Source organism: Otolemur garnettii, unplaced genomic scaffold (genome assembly GCF_000181295.1).
Source record: "Otolemur garnettii isolate 467f Iridium unplaced genomic scaffold, OtoGar3 scaffold00015, whole genome shotgun sequence".
In the NCBI taxonomy this organism is placed as follows: Eukaryota; Metazoa; Chordata; class Mammalia; order Primates; family Galagidae; genus Otolemur; species Otolemur garnettii.
In genome coordinates, this window is record NW_003852410.1 from 15,405,697 (window position 1) to 15,422,300 (window position 16,604).

Sequence of the window (16,604 nt, forward strand, 5' to 3'; positions counted from 1 at the left end):
CCCGCACCGACCGGGCCCGCCGGGCTGGGGGCGCCGCCGCGCCAGCTGCGGGGTCGGGAGGCAGACAGGAGGGAGGCTGGGCCCCAGGACGCAAGGTGGCGACAAGTCGCGTTTGGCCCCAGGTAATGGGGGTCCGGCGGCGGCACCCGCTCTGGGGTCACCGTGGCGGTGCACGGGGGAGGTTGCCTGGGATGGCAGGGTCGGGAGGCCTCAGGGGGGCAGGAATATCAGGGATGCGCCTTCTGCCCGAAAGCCGATAATAATTAATGGTAATAATTATCGTCGTCATAATCATAAAACCGCTAATACTCAGGTGAGCACTGATGTGATGGCAGTGTGCTGGGGGAGGTTTACAACATAATCTCCCTAAGGATAAGATCAAAGTTGCTGCTATTCTTAACCCTACTTTATACCTGAGGAAGTATAGGCTTGGAGGTCAAGGGAGTTGAGATCCGGCAAGTGTCGGAGCTGGGTTCGAATTTGCTTGGTCTGATTTCCAGGGCTGGATGGACAGCGACTCTGCAGCATGCCCCACTCTGTACCTCATCGGTGATCCCAGTGAGTCTTCAGGGACTGGAAGGTGTACCCTGTGCCACCTTCCTCCCTGAATATCTGTTTTCTGGGAAGAGCTGCTCTTGTTCTGATTCTCAAGCACACTGAAGGGCCTTCTTTGCACGTGCTGGTTCTTCTGCTTGGACCAGCTCCCTATCCTGAGAGCATCCTCTCAGAGTAAGACCTGGCTCACTCTGGATGATACGGTCTGCCTTACTCAGTGTCTCTGCTCTCTGTTCATTTCCTTCTCAGCACTTGTAATTTGTCATTAAGTTTTTTACATTTCTATTTAAAATCCTTTTCTTCTAATTGGTCACTAAGTTCTTTGAAGGCAAAGTACCATGCTTGTTTTTTGGTACCACTGTACCCCGCCCCTTCCCCAGTGTTTACTGTCATAAGGTGGGAATTGAGGAAGGTTTTGTTTCTCTGGTAAACTCATTGTGTGTGTGTATTCAGAAGGTTATTTATTGCCTACTTATTACTTTCAAGGCTGACACCTTGATGGACATTTCCAGGACAACACAAGATCACAGAAGGCCTTGATTGTCAGGGGAAAGCGTCTAAACTTTGGTCTGCAGGCAATCAGGAACCCTTGAGGAGTGTGGTGTGATTAGCTGTGCTTCAGTAAGATTCTTCTGACAGCAGTGTTTAAAAGGATGGCAGAGCAGAACCTGGAGTGTCTAGTCCTAAGTCTCAAACTTTGATATGTACAGAAATCACTGTGAATTCCAGTAAAATGCAGGCTCTGATTCAGTAGGTCTGGAGACTCTATGTTAATAACAAGCATCTGGGTGCTTACCTGTTCATGCCTACCTGTGGTCCACTGACCACACTTTCAGTAGGAAGGCCTTTGAGGACAGTTTGGACATTTTTGAAAAAAATCTAAGTGACTGCTAATAAGCCCCTAACTTAGCACCCCTGACTGACTGGGGCAAGTGGCTAACCAAGAATATCTGTGAATGTATGTTGATAGAAAAGTGCAATCAACTTTGAAGGACACGTGGGTTAGGAATTGAATTTTTATAATAGTGTACATGAGTTTATTTTCCTTATGAAACAAGAAGCCTAAAGTCATTGATATAATGGCTGAGAACTGAATCTCTTCTCTCAGAAGTCTTTTATCCTATTCCCTTCCCTCATGATCACGGTAGGCTGCCAACACCTCAGCGATTGCTTCTGCATTCCAGGAAAAAAGAAGGACAAGAAGGAAACAACAAAAACGTTCCCGCCATCCTATCTAAGTAGGCTCCCCACAAAGAGCTTTCTGGAAGCCCTACATCATGACAAACATTTAAACGTATCGTTGGCTGTCACTGTCAGCAAGAAGGGATAGAAAATTTATTTTTAATTTCTTTGTTTAAAATCAGGCCCATAGCTATAGAGAATTCCATCCTGCCTTGATGTGGGATTTAGCAACCGGGCTGTATCTGCTTGGAGCAAAGAATGCCTTATAACCCACTTGAAGACACCGACTCTGGTTCCTTTGTGGTAATGCTGATGGCAGCCTTTATTTGCTATGCACCTGCTACGTGCCAATCACTGTGTTAAATACTCGGCATGTTATTTAATGCAATCATTGTGAAGGCCATATGTAGTGCATACTGCTCCAGTCTTCACCTTGCAGGTGAGGCAGAGGGGTCAATTTGTTCAGGTTTTCACCAGGAGGGACTGTAAGAGCTAGAAGTTTGACTTTAGAGCCCATATTTGTAACCACCACACACCCTATTCTTCATTATAATTGCAAAGAAAGCGATTGAGTTTATACAAACCACAACCTGACAAACTGCCCATGCTCATGTGCACAGAATTATAGCCCCTTCAGAGAGGGAAGGATTTTTCAAAACCATCTAACCACAAGCAAAAAGGCTCATTAATGGCTGAGTAGGAGGTAGAATCCAGACCCCCGACTCCTCAGTCAGTACCTTCCCACTTACTAGAAATCTTAATGCTATTTGGTTAAATGAGCACAGGACTTTCAACAAGTCACTTGATCTCTTGGAATCTTAAATGCTCCCATTGTATAAGGGATTCTGAACTCTAAAATTAAGTTTGTATTTGAGAAAATGGAAGTTAAATGGTTATATACCGCAAATGAGAGATTGATTCTTCAGAAAAGGACAAGAAATAAGAGACATTTGGCTCCTATAATTTAAATATCTATGTGTTTTCTATTTCTATCTATGCTTCAGTATGATTCTCTGTGGGGCTTGAGACTCGGTTAAATCATTTGCTGAAGCTCAACTATCAGAAGCAGCAGTAGAAAATATATAAATCATGGCTCTTTTATAGCATTTATATGTGTACTTCTTTCATTTTCAACATTTGTTCAGTAGATGCATACTTAAGGAAAAACTATTAACATTTCATTGGCCACAATCAATTTATTTTCCTTTTACTGTTTCTAGGTAGCTTCAGGCGAGAATTTTAAATACTTTCTTAGGCACCAAATTACATGTCTGACTCTCAAAGCAAAAGAGCTCTATGAGATTTTTCCCTGTAAAAAACATTTTCATTTTACTTACAACAAAATTATTTCTTTTGCACGTAGATAGACATGTTGGTATTTCCTGCCCACCTCCAATCAGTTATGTCACATATTTGATGCACAGAGACACAGTGTAAGTGGTACTGGAAATTCCGACTGTTTAGAGGAAATGGTTGGCACACCCTGACAGATGCAGGCAAAGCCCTGGGTCCCAGAAACTTGGGAGCCAATTTGGGCAGTATCTCCACTTCATCTTCAGGCTTCTACCAGCAGGTACATTAAACACCAAATTAGAGAAGGCTGGTTTCACATGATTCCATCCCAGCTCTTAGAAAAATGGGCCAAACTCTTAGCCCAGCATATATTATATTATCAAAGGACAGCACTCACATTGACCACTTCATGTGTGGAAGTCATAACTTTGGCAATGAAAATGGGCTTTGGAGGTAGGTATACTCTGGTTCATATGCAAGTCATAACAGATAGTAGCTATACATAGTCTTGGGGGAAATCTCTTGCCTACTCTGAACCTCTGAATATCAAAAGCCCATTATAAGGAAGAAGATACTAAGAGAGAGGAGTCTCAACTAAATGAGAGACATTTGCAAAGAGTGTAGCACAAGGCGTACACACAGGTGCATATTTGCTATTACCAGGCTATAAAACCTTGGCTAGGTTGTTAGTATTTGTGTGGCAGGTATGAATGTCAGTCCCTAAAATCAAGGGTACAAGGATTGCAACTGTTTTCTAGAAACCTACTGGTGGGAAGAAAATGTAATCTTAGTGCTTCTAGAGTTTCCTAATGGCTCCTGGCTCTTCAGTGATCTGCTGCAATTTCAGACATATGCCCAGGTTGCACAGTACGTGGTGATTCAGGATAGGTATGCATGTGTGTGTGTAGGGTGTGGGTACTCCCTTCAGATGTGTGGCAGTCACAGGCATATTGTTCCCATTATAAGCCACTGTGGTCTAGGGACTCTTTACTGCCTCCTGCCAGACTTGGGGTGTGAGAATCTGGCCTGAGAATGCATGTGATACTATATGCAGCCACAGCCGTTCCTCTCAGCAGTATGTCTGGGAAACCATAAGCTCATCCTCTCTCTCTCAGTACCCTCTCCCACCTACTTTCATCTCCTCAGACTCCCTTTCTAATCTGAAAGAGGGGGAAAGCCTGGTTTTCCCTTGTTCTTCTGGACAGTGTAATCAGTCAACTGCCTCAAGAATCTCTGGTCCTGGCTAGGCGCCTATAGCTCAACCGGCTAAGGCGCCAGCCACGTACACCTAAGGTGGCGGGTTTGAATCCCCAGCCCAGACCCGCCAAACAACAATGACGGCTGCAACCAAAAAATAGCCGGGTGCTGTGGCGGGCGCCTGTGGTCCCAGCTACTTGGGAGGCGGAGGCAGGAGACTCGCTTGAGCCCAGGAGTTGGAGGTTGCTGTGAGCTGTAATGCCATGGCACTCTACCCGGGGGGACAGCTTGAGGCTCTGTCTCAAAAAAAAAAAAAAAAGAATCTCTGGTCCTAGAATTTGGGTGTTTGGGAAAACAAAAGCCAGAAAGCCACTTGGCTAGGAATCTTTCCTAGACAAGGAAGACCAGAGCCTGCTACCTGCTCGAATGTTAAGAAGGAGAGGGAAAAATAGAAAAAGAAAAAAAATCATTACTTTGTGTCTCAAACATTATTCTTGCTGCCCATATTTGTTGAATGAATGAATAACTTCATGTGTATATACATGGCATATTGTCACACTCCATTAAGATAAATACAATTTGTGAAAATTATTTAATATATCTTTAATATGTGGTTTTTTCCATGCAGAAGAGGAAGTTGGACCCCTTCCTCACACCATATATATATAAATATATAAATAAAGAAAATATTCAAAATGGGTCATAGACCTAAAAATAAGGGCTAAAACCCTAACAAACTTCCCAAAGAAAACATAGGAGTAAATCTTCATGACTTCAGATTAGGCTTCTTAGCTACGATGCCAAAGGACAGGTGACCAAAAAAATACATAAATTAGGTTTCATTAAAATTTTAAAAGTTTTCGCTTCAATCAGCACCATCAAAAAAATTAAAAGACCACATACAGAACAGGAGAAAAGGGTTTTTTGCATGTCTGGTGAGAGACTTGTATTCAGAATATATAAAGAACTCTTACAACTCAATAATTAAAGCACAACACATTTTTTTAAATGGTTAAAGGGTTTAAATAGGCATCTCTCCAAAATAGATACACAAGTGGAAAAGAAGCACATAGAAAAATGCTTCACGTCCTTAGTCAGTGAGGGAACGTAAATCAAATCCATCTGAGATACTGGTTCACATTTAGTAGGGTCACTATTATCAATAAGACAGACAATAACAAGTGTTGGTGATGATATGGAAGAATTGGAACCCTCGTGTGCCGGTGGCAATGTAAAATGATACAGCTGCTTTGGAAAATAGTTTGGAAGCTCCTCAAAGTTAAGCATAGAGTTTACCATATAACACCGAAGTTCCATTCTTAGGTATATACCCAAGAGAAATGAAACGATGTCCACACCAAAACCTGTGCACAAAAGTTCACAGCTGCATTATTCATAATAACCAAAAGGAGGAAACAGGGCAAACGTTGGTTAATCAATGAATGGATAAATAAAACGCCATATCCGAACAGTGGAATATTATTCACTCTCAAAAATGAGTACTGGTCTGATTACTAGTCTGGATGAACCTTAAAAACACTATGTTAAAGGAAAGAAGCCAAACACAAAACACCGTGTATTATACAAATAAACTTACATAAAGTGCCCCAATAGACAAATCTGCAGTGACCAAAGGTAGACTAGCAGTTGCTAGGGGTTGGGGAAGGGACTGGAGAATGACTGCTAATGGGGATATGGTTTTTTGCTGGGCGGAGGGGGAGGGGGGCGCTGATTAAAATGTTCTAAAATTAGCTAGTGCTGGCTTGGTGCCTGTAGCTCAGCGGCTAGGGTGCCAGCCACATATACCAGAGCTGGCAGGTTTGAATTGAGTCCGGGCCTGCCAAATAATAATGACAACTACAACCAAAAAATAGCCAAGTGTTGTGGCAGGCACCTGTAGTTCCAGCTACTTGGGAGGCTGAGGCAAGAGAATTGCTTAAGCCCAGGAGTTTGAGGTTGCTGAGCTATGACACCATAGCACCCAGGGTGACACAGTGAGACTGTCTCAAAAAGAAAACAAAAAATTAGCTAGTGCTGACAGTTGCAGAACTCTGTAGGTATCCTGGGAAATTTAAAAAAAAAAGAAAATTCATATGGAAGTGAGGTCACCTTTGTGACTTCTGGAAATATCTTTATTAAGAGATGGAGAGGGGCCTGAAAGGTACCTGGACTCATGCTTATCACTATCTGAGTAAATGTAGCTCCTTGGAGTTTGGCTTCTTGTGCCCTTTCCTGAGGCTGGCTGCAGAAATAGTCACACCTTGCCATATGGTCGTGTGCACAAGAGGTGCCTCTGTTATGGGCTTTGATGCTGAGATGAATATGGGAAGAGGGATTCAGAAGTTCTTATTCAGTCAAAAGTTAATCATATTTTACATCCAGCAATGCACTGAGATTTTTAAAATTTTAATTATTTAAAAAAATTTTTTTCTATTCAGTAGTTTTACATTGCAATTTTCCAGTAGAAGCAGTCATAGTGTAGATCTAACAATCCACTGAGGTATTTTTCAACTTTAATTTTATTTATTATTTTTATTATTATTATTTTCCAGAAGGGATCCCACCTAGACCAAAGTACAGTGACTTGCTCATAGCTCACTGCAGCCTCAAATTCCTGGCCTCAAGCAATCCTCCCATCTCACCTTCCTGAGTAGCTCAGACTTACAGGCATGTGCCACCCTGCCCAGCTATTTTTAAAGAAATTTTTTGTAGAGACAGGGTCTTGCTATGTTGCTCAGGCTGGTCACAAACTCCTGGCCTCAAGGAGTCCTCCTGCCTCAGCCTCCCAAAGTGAGGAGATTACAGGTGTGAGCCACTGCAACTGGCTGCATTGAGGTGTTTTTCATACATTATCTTATTTACTCCTACAAAATCCTTATACCCCCATTATACAGATGAGAAGCCTCAAGTCTTAAAGCAGTCTACTTTACACAGCATGAAGTGGTAGAGCAAGGTAAAAATGTAATCTATCTGAATTAAAAGCATGAGTTCTTAATAAATACATATAGAGGGCTGTGTCAAAAAATAGATAATTGAGGTAAAGCCTAATTAGTATGATATAAATATTAAATTGGGGTTGGATCTGATAGCACAGAACTCAGACACAACATGATGCCATAGGCAACATTTTAATCACCCTAAAATAAACACTTCCAGTTTTAAAAAGAAACAGGGAACCTACACTAAAATGTTATTATTTATAATGCCGTTGTTGACATTTTTGTAATAATTTTTTAAGCAAGTTACAGCCATGACTCCAAGCAAGACAAAAAGCCCCCTTTCCTGTTGCCCCTCTTTTCCATTATATTTATAGCTGTTTAAATTCCTTCTAGTGGTTAAGTCATGTTGAGAACTTAAATTTTCCTTTATAAAGATTTAGTGGGGCCACAGGGCTGGTGTGCAGATTACAGGGTCAAGCCTGTTCCTTAGCCATTCTTTTCATGCACACAGAATAATGGTATGGATATTGTATATCAAAGCTGCCCCTGCCATAATCATCACCTTCATCTCCTTTCTTATTTAATAAAAAATCAAATGCTGTAATTGATTATTGTTACTTTCTATTCTAGAGAATTACAGAGAATATACTTTCTAAAGTGGAGATTTGGGAGACATATCCTTACCAAAAGTTCCAAGCTATGGAATGGAGACATCTTTAAGGATGTATTTACTATTTCTTGATTTCCTAGTTTACCCACCATGCAATGACTTTCTTGTAATAAAAAATGAAAGTTTAGCTCTTTTAAATACTCAACTTCTACATACATACACCTGCCCCACATGTAAATTCTTCATATTCCCGTACCACCAAGCATTGCACTGGGTTTTTATTTAGATCATGTAGAGACTCCATTATTGGCCAGAATTATAGCAGCTGTAACGAGAACATGTATAAAAACTTTTAAATGCAGTTTTATCTTAGAGATAAGGCACATAAACAGTATAGCATGGGCTCATTTCTCCTTGGAGACTTCTATGTGATCTTGTAGAGGTCTGATTTCCATGTCATAGACATTTTGGTTGAACAGCTGCATTTCTCAGAAAAACTGCTGCCACTGAAGCCCCCTTCATTCTCCTACCTCAGTCTGGTCTGGACAGCTCCCTGCACAGCTGGTGCCCTGGCCCTTCCTTGTAAAGCACACTCTTCAGTCCTTCTGTCAGAGCTCCCATTCCTGGCACCCCTGTTTTCTTCCTTCTTGTTCAGTTCTTTCATTTTATTTTTAGGTGGTATACATACATCAGTAGCTTTTTGAGAAAGTTATTTTCAGGGAAAACATTTTAAGATTTTACCTATCTGTTTCTCTCTTTATCAACTCTTCCCCCGACTCTCTTCCCTTTCTCTAATATAAAATAAACTATACTTTGATATTTCCCCCCCCCCAATTTTTTTTTTACCTATCTAAAAAATACTCTTATTTTGACCTTCATAATTGATTGATAGTTTGGCTGGGAATAGAATTCTGTCAGGATAAAAATAACCAATGATGTTGGACATTTTTTTATGTGCTTTTTTGTTATCTTCTTTGCTAATGAATTTGTTCAAACTTTCACTCACATTTTTAATTAGGTCATTTGTTTTCTAATTATTGACTTTTGAGAATTCTTTATAAATGGAAAAATGGAAACGTTCTTTTTTGGATATAGGATTTGTAAATATTTTCTCCTATTTTGTGGCTTGTCTTTTTGTTCTTTTAATAGTGTCTTTTGGAGTGGCACCTGTGGCTCGGTGGGCAGGGCACCGGCCCCATATACCGAGGGTGGCAGGTTCAAACCCAGCCCCGGCCAAACTGCAACCAAGAAAATGGCAAATAGTGTCTTTTGAAGGGCAGTGTCTTTTAGTGTCTTTTAATTTTATTCATCTGAATTACTTTATGAATTGTGCTTTTAATGTCATTGCTAAAACATTCTTGCCTAAACTATGCTCACAAAGGTTTTGTCCTGTTCTAGAAGTTTTATCGTTTGAGGTTTTACATTTAGTTTTGTTTTCCATATTCAGTTAATTCTTATAAATTATGTGAGATATGGATTGAAAGCCCTGAATTTTTTCCATATGTATATCCACTTTCCCCAGCACCTTTTTTGAAAAACTTAACTATTTACTCAATTGCCTTTGTATATTTGTCAAAAAATTGTCCATATACGTATGGATTTATTTTTAGACTCACAATTTTGTTAAATTTCTATATTTTTCTGTCTTGATGCCACATTGTATTGATTATTATGGTTTTATAATAAGCCTTAAAATCATGGAGAATATGCATTCAAACTTGTTTTTCTTTTTTGAATTGTTTTGGCTGTCATTAGCATTTATATGTGTGTTTTAGAGTCATGTTGACAAATTCTGTTAAAAAACTTGCTTGGATTTTAATTGAAGTTGTATATCGATCAATTTGAGGAGATTTGACATCTTAACAACACTGTATCTTCCTATACATGAATGAGATAAAGCTCTCCACGGTTCTCTTATCTCTCAGCAATCTTTTATACTTATCAGTGTACAGTTCTTGTACATCTTCTGTCAGATTTCCTTATAAACATTTCTCACTTTTAATACTGTTGTAAATGATATTTTTAAGAATTTTAATTTCCAATTGTTCATTACTACTATACAAAAATATACTTGATTTTTGTACACTGACCTTTTGAAATTTTGCTAACCTAACTTCCATCAGATTTTCTATGTAGATGAATATGTTATCTGTGAATAAAGACAGTTTTACTTCTTTTCCAATCTGGATGCTTTTTAATTTCTTTTTCTTGCCTTATTACATTGGCTAGAACCTCTAATACAATGTTAAATAGAAGTGATAAGAGTAGACTTCATTGGTCTTTTATATTAAAAGGAAAACATTTGGGTGGCGCCTGTGGCTCAAAGGAGTAGGGCTCTGGCCCCATATGCCCGAGGTGGCAGGTTCAAACCCAGCCCTGGCCAAAAACAAAACAAACAAACAAAAAGGAAAACGTTCAATTTTTCACCATTAAGTCTAAGGTTAGCTATTAGATTTTATAGATGTCTGTAGATAAGAAAGGTTTCTTCTATTACTACTTAGCTATGAAGGTTTTTTTCCCTTTAAATCAGGATTGAATGTTGGATTCTGACAATGCTTTATATATGTTGAGATAATCACATGGATTTGCTTTTTTAATTTGTCAAATAGTAAATTATATTGATTGGCTTTCACATGTTAAGCCAACCTTACATTCCTGAGATAAATCCCACTGGGTCATTAAGTATTATACTTGTTGTATCTTCTCATATTCTACTAGCTAAAATTTTGTTTTGAATTTTTGCTCATTATTCCTGTGGGTTATTGATTTCTGATATTTTTTCTTATATTTGCTTTGTCTTGTTATTGTTTCAGGATGGCATTGATCTAATACCAATGACTTGGAAAATATTCTCTCCTTTTCAATTTTTAAAAGAGTTCATGTAAAATTGTTGTTTTTTTCTTAAATGTTTGGTATCAATAGAATTCACTAGTAAAGCCATTTGCACCTAAGGTTTTCTTAGGGGAAAGTTTTTTAACTATACTACATACATTCCATTTCTTTTATAACTATATGGCTATTCAAGTTATCTATTTCTTCTTCAGTAACATTTGGTAGTTTGTGTCTTTCAAGGAGTTTTTTTGTAGCTATATGGCTATTCAAATTATCTATTTCTTTTATAGCTATATGGTTATACAAGTTATCTATTTATTCTTCATTAAAGTTTGGTAGTTTGTGTCTTTTGAGAAATTTTTCATCTCATCTAAATTATCATCTGTAAAAGTTGTAGTAACAGTCCTTTGTTATTTTCTATAGGACTGTCAAATCTGTATTGATGTCACCTATTTCATTCCTGATATTGGTAATTTGTGTCTTTTCAATTTTTCCATGAACGGTTTAGGGGGGAAAAGTTAGGGATTAAAGTTTAAAGAGATTAAAATTTATCACTTTTTAATCTCAAAAAATCATATTTCAATTTCATTGATTTTCTCTACCATTTTTCTATTTTCTATTTTCATTGGTTTCAGCTCTAATGTTTATTATTTCCTTTCTTTCACTTAATTTGAGCCAATTTACTTTTGTAGTTTCTTAATGTGGACACTGAGTTCATTAATTTGAGATCTTTATTCAGGCATTTATGTTATAAATTTTCCCGTAAATACTGTTTTATCATCATCCCATAAATTTGATATGTGTGTTTTTGTATTCATTCATTTCAGAATATTTTCTTTTTTTTTTTTCAGGTATAAGGGATTTATTCCAATATTTTAACATAACACAGAAAGAAAATGAATACTAGCAAAACACAGCATGGTCACGGAAAAACATTTCAGAATATTTTCTAATTTCCCTTTTAATGTATTGCTTTTTGATCCAGAGGTTATATAAAAGTGTATTATTTAGTTTATAACTATTAGGGGATTCCCAGAGATTATACTGTTATTAATCTCTTATTTAATTCTGTTGTATCAGGAATCATACCTATATGACTTGAATTCTATTAAATTTATTGAGACTTGTTTTATGACCCCGAATATGGTCTTAGTAAACATCCTATACACACTTGAAAAGGCTGTGTATTGTGTGGTTGTTGGGTAGAATGTTCTATAAATGTTGATTAGGTCAAGTTGTTTGGTAGCATTGTTCAAACCTTTTATATTTTTATTGATTTTCTCTGTGTGCTTTGGCATCACAGCTTATAGCAATCTCAAACTCCTGGTTTTAAGCAATTCTCCTGCCTCAGCCTTCCAAGTAGGTGGGACTACAGGTGCTTGCCATAACACCTGGCTAATTTTTCTGTTTTTAGACAGGGGTCTTGCTCTTGCTCAGGCTGGTCTCAAACTCCTGAGCTCAAGCAATCCACCTGTTGCTAGCTCTATATGACAAAAGGAATGAAGAAAGTCAATTCATAGCATAAAAGAGTCAATTCACCAGAAAACATAGTAATGCTAAACATGCTTGTTTCTCAATCTCAAACTCCTGGGCTCAAGCAGGAGTTTGAGAAATAGGTTAAAAGTAAAGGCCAGAGTAATACAGGGGTGAGCCCCGATGCCCAGCCTACTAGTTTTATTAACTATTGAGAGAGGAATGTTGGAATCTCTGACTATAATTCTAGATTTGTATATTTCTTCTTGCACTTCTAACAATTTTTGTTTCATGTATTTTAAAGCTCTGTTATTAGGGGCAAAAATGTTTAGCATCATGATGTTTGTTTTCTTGCTCAATTGACTATTTTATGTTATTAATTGACTTTCTTCATTCCTCGTAATATTCCTTACTCTGAAACTTAGTGTAATATTACTATAGTCTCTCCAGCTTCCTTTTGATTAGAATTATCACAGTGTATCTTTTATTTTAACAAAGAACATTTAAAGCATCTTTATTTCTAATAGCAGAAAACTGGCAATAACCCAGCAACAGGTGAATGCAAAACAAACTATAATATAGCCATACAAGGAAATACCACCCAACAACAAAAACACACTGCAATATAAACGAGTCTCAGTAACAACATGCTGTGTGAAAGAAGCTAAACTAAATAAGAATAGTACAAGCTGTATCATTCAATTTGTATAGATTTATAGAAGATTCAAACATTTTTGTCATGTAGTAACATAAAGGAGGTCAGTGTTTGCCTAGGGATGAGAAAGTGAGATAGTACGTGACATATCAGTACATACATACTCACGAAACCATCGCGACAATCAAAATCAACTAGCATATCCATCACCCCCCAAAAATATATTTATTTAAAAAACTATTTTAGGGTGGCGCCTGTGGCTCAAAGGAGCAGGGTGCTAGCTCCATATGCCGAAAGTGGTGTGTTCAAACCCAGCCCCAGCTAAAAATTGCAAAAAAAAAGAAAAAACTATTTTATTGCAGGATAAGCTCATAAAAATCAAGCGAAGGATCAATGTAACTTATGATTTTGCTTACAACCAAAGGCTGAGATTCCAGGATATGTTGTAGGGAGATGCTATTTGTGCGTGTACAGTTTTTAATGAATTCTCACAACTCTTTTGTTCATTGAACAGATTTTCTCATATGTTCCTAACTCATACTAGGTGCTCAGTAAATATTTGTTAAATTTAAAGTTTTTGTATACTTCATGCAGAAAGGAAACTAGACACTCTGGCCTTTACTTGTAACCATTTCTGTCTTTATAATTAAAGCGCACTTTTGTCAGCAGCATTATTATTGGGTCTTACTTTTTTAAAAAACAAGGTCTTTAAAAAAAACAACAACAAGGTCTTGCTCTATTCTCTGGGCTGGAGTACAGTGGTGTTATCATATCTTACTGCAGCCTCAGACTCCTAGACTCAAGCAATCCTCCCACCTCAGACTCCTGAGTACCTGCAGTCAGAGGCATGTGCCACTATGCCTGGCTAATATTTTGCCCAGGCTGGGGCTCAAGCAGTCCTCCTACCTTGGCCTCCTGAAATGTTCATATTATGGATGTGAGCTACCATACCCAGCTATGTCTTGCTTTTTTATCCAATCTAACAATCTATAACATTCTATTTGGGTATTTAGTCTGTTTATATTTAATGCAACCATTAATATGTACAAGTTCTACCTGTCATCTTGCTACTTGTTTTCCATTGTATTTCCTGCTTTTTGTTTCCTTTTTCCTATTTTTAAGATTTCTTTTATAATAAGTAGATATTACTTCTGATTTTTTTATGTCCTTTGTTGAGTAGCTATAATTCTTTGCTTTGTTATTTTAGTGCTTTATTTAGGATTAGAGTGTATGTCTTTAACATATCACAGTTTGCCTTCAACTTATATAATGCCTCTTCACACATGACAGTTTACAATGGGAAAATCTCATTTCTCCCTCCCAACCTTTATGCTGTGGTTTTCATATATTTTTCTTTTATTATGTTATAAAACCCACACTACATTGTTATTATTTTGTTTAAATAGTCCACTATCTTTTAAAGATTTCTTTCTTTCTTTCTTTCTTTTTTTTTTTTGAGACAATCTCACCCTGTGCCCTGGGTAGAGTGCAGTGGTGTTAAAGATCACAGCAGACTCAAACTCTGAAGCTCAAGCCTTGCCTCCACCTCCCAAGTAGCTGGGACTACAGATGCCTGCCACAGTGCCTGGCCAGCTTTTCTCTATTTTTTAGTAGAGACGGGTCTCACTTTTCTTCTGGCTAGTCTTAAACTCTTAAGCTCAAGTAGTCCACTCACCTTGGCCTCACAGAGTGCTAGTATTACAGGCATGAGCCACTATGCCTGCCCTAAGAAGATTTTTTTTTTATGATAAAATTCTCTAATATTTACCCTCGTGGTTACCATTTCCAGCACCCTGCATTTCTTTCTATAAATCTACCTTGGCTTCTGGTATCATGTTTCCTCTTCTTAAAGGACTTCTCATGTCCTTTCTTACAGTGTTAATCTGCTAGGGATGGGTACTTTCAGTGCTTGCATATTGAAAGCATCTCTGTCTCCTTTTTATTTTTTTTTTTTGTTTCACTGATTTTCTGTATTATTTTTCTATTTTTGATTTTACTGATCTCTGCTCTTATCTTTTTCTCTTCCTTCTGCTTGCTTTGGGTTTACTTTGCTCCTCTGTTCCTAGTTTCTTAATGTAGAGATTTAGATTGGTGATTTGACACCTTTCCTCTTTTCTAATGTAAGCATTAGGGCTATAAATTTCCCTCTCAGTAGTATTTTAACTGTATCTGACATGTTTTAATGCCCTGTTTTCATTTTCCATCTGGCTCATTTATATTTAATTTTTCTTTGAGACTTTTTCTTCAACCTATATGTCAATTGTTTAATTTTTAAGCTTTTGTAAATTGTCTTATTGTCTATTATTAACTTTTTAAAAATTTGTAAGTTTTTTTTTAAGGTCCACAATATAATACATTTTAGTGATTGCTCCATGTGGTATTGAAAAAAATGTATATTATGCTAAAGTGCCATATGTTGCAGCCACTATACCCCTGGTCTCGATCTCCGCAGGAAGGAACCAGGCGTGACATGGATTAGAAGTACAAGCTTGCAGGAGGCAGGCTAACCTTGATTGTAGGGTAGCCCCGAGCAACCTCCGCAATAGCCTTTTATTGAGACAGTCAAGACAGGTGAGGGGAGTATTAGGCAATGACTACGTGCCTAAGAATTGCCATGGGCTCAGGTTCTTTCTCCACAAGGAGCACCTGCAGACGAATTGCCCAAGGGTCTGGCCCCCAGCTGCAAATCACCTTGCTCAGAGGTCGTCTGGCTCTTGGCCTCCTCTACAGGCATATATGTTGTTTACATCCCGTTTCTTCTTCTATACCCTTGCTGACTTTCTGTCTAATAGTGTTATCCATTTCAGAGTTAGGGTGTTGAAGTTCTCAGCTGTAATTTTAGATCACCTGTCTCCTGTCCAAACTGTCTGGTTTTGCCTACGTATTTTGAGGCTCTGTTGTTTGGTGCACATATGTAGGATCATTATGTCTTTCTGGTGGGTTGATCCTTTTGTAATTGTGTAATGTCCTTGGTCTCTAGTAAACTTTGCTGTAAAGTCTATTTCATCTGATTTTAATATAGCTACTCTTACTTTTGGGGGAGGGGTTATTGTTACACGATATTTCTTTTTCCATTTTTTTCCTTTCCGTTTACACACGTTATATTTGGAGTTTTTTGTAGATAGCATTTTGTTGGATCTTGGGTTTTTATTATTGGTTGTTTTTTTGTTTAGTCTACTCTACCTGATGGCAGTAGAGTCAAACTTAGCCTTGCTGACTAGGGTAAGGTGGGATCACAGTTTTTGTTGTATCTGGCTGGTGTAGTTATGTCTAAAAGGATGTTTTTTGTTGTTATTTGTTTGTTTTTGAGACAGAGTCTCACTCTATCACCCTCAGTAGAGTGCAGTGGCTTCACAGCTCACAGCTACCTCAAACTCTTGAGCTTAAGTGATTCTCTTGCCTCAGCCTCCCAAGTAGCTGGGGAAGGCTGAGCCACTCTACCCAGCATGAAAGTTTTTTATCTTACAAGGCTGCTCCTTTTCTGGTCTTTTGGCTAGAGAAAGTCCCCTTATCTATGCTCATTGGCATTTCTAGGTTGCCAGTTTCTCCAGATCCAGACCTGGGAGATATGAGGCAAAAGGAAAACCCAGGGAACTTAACCACCTTACTGTTCCTGGTGGTGTGCCATCTTCTTGCCACCTTTCAGAGTCATCTTATGTTTGTTTTATATAATGTTCAGGGGTTTTCACTGTACTCAGAATAATGGGGGAAACATATCTATTCCATTTTTTGGCAAAGAATTCTTCACTATATGGAACAGATATTTTACTAAGTATGGAATTCTAGGTTGACAGGGTTTTTTGTGTCAGTACTTTTTTTTTTTTTTTCATTCTGAGTCTTGCTTTGTCACCCTGGCTGGAGTGTGGTG

General features: G+C 38.1%; 2 protein-coding genes across 2 annotated transcripts in view; one reads left to right on the forward strand and one right to left on the reverse strand.

Annotated features, from left to right (window-relative positions):
• Positions 1-3,454, reverse strand: part of GPR27 (G protein-coupled receptor 27) — a 5,077-nt gene extending 1,623 nt beyond the window's left edge. The window contains exon 1 of the mRNA XM_012802479.1: positions 3,428-3,454. Coding sequence (XP_012657933.1) covers positions 3,428-3,454 — 27 coding nt within the window. The remainder of the gene's footprint in view (positions 1-3,427) is intronic.
• EIF4E3 (eukaryotic translation initiation factor 4E family member 3) overlaps positions 1-16,604 on the forward strand; it is a 72,933-nt gene that overhangs the window by 1,219 nt on the left and 55,110 nt on the right. The window lies entirely within an intron of this gene.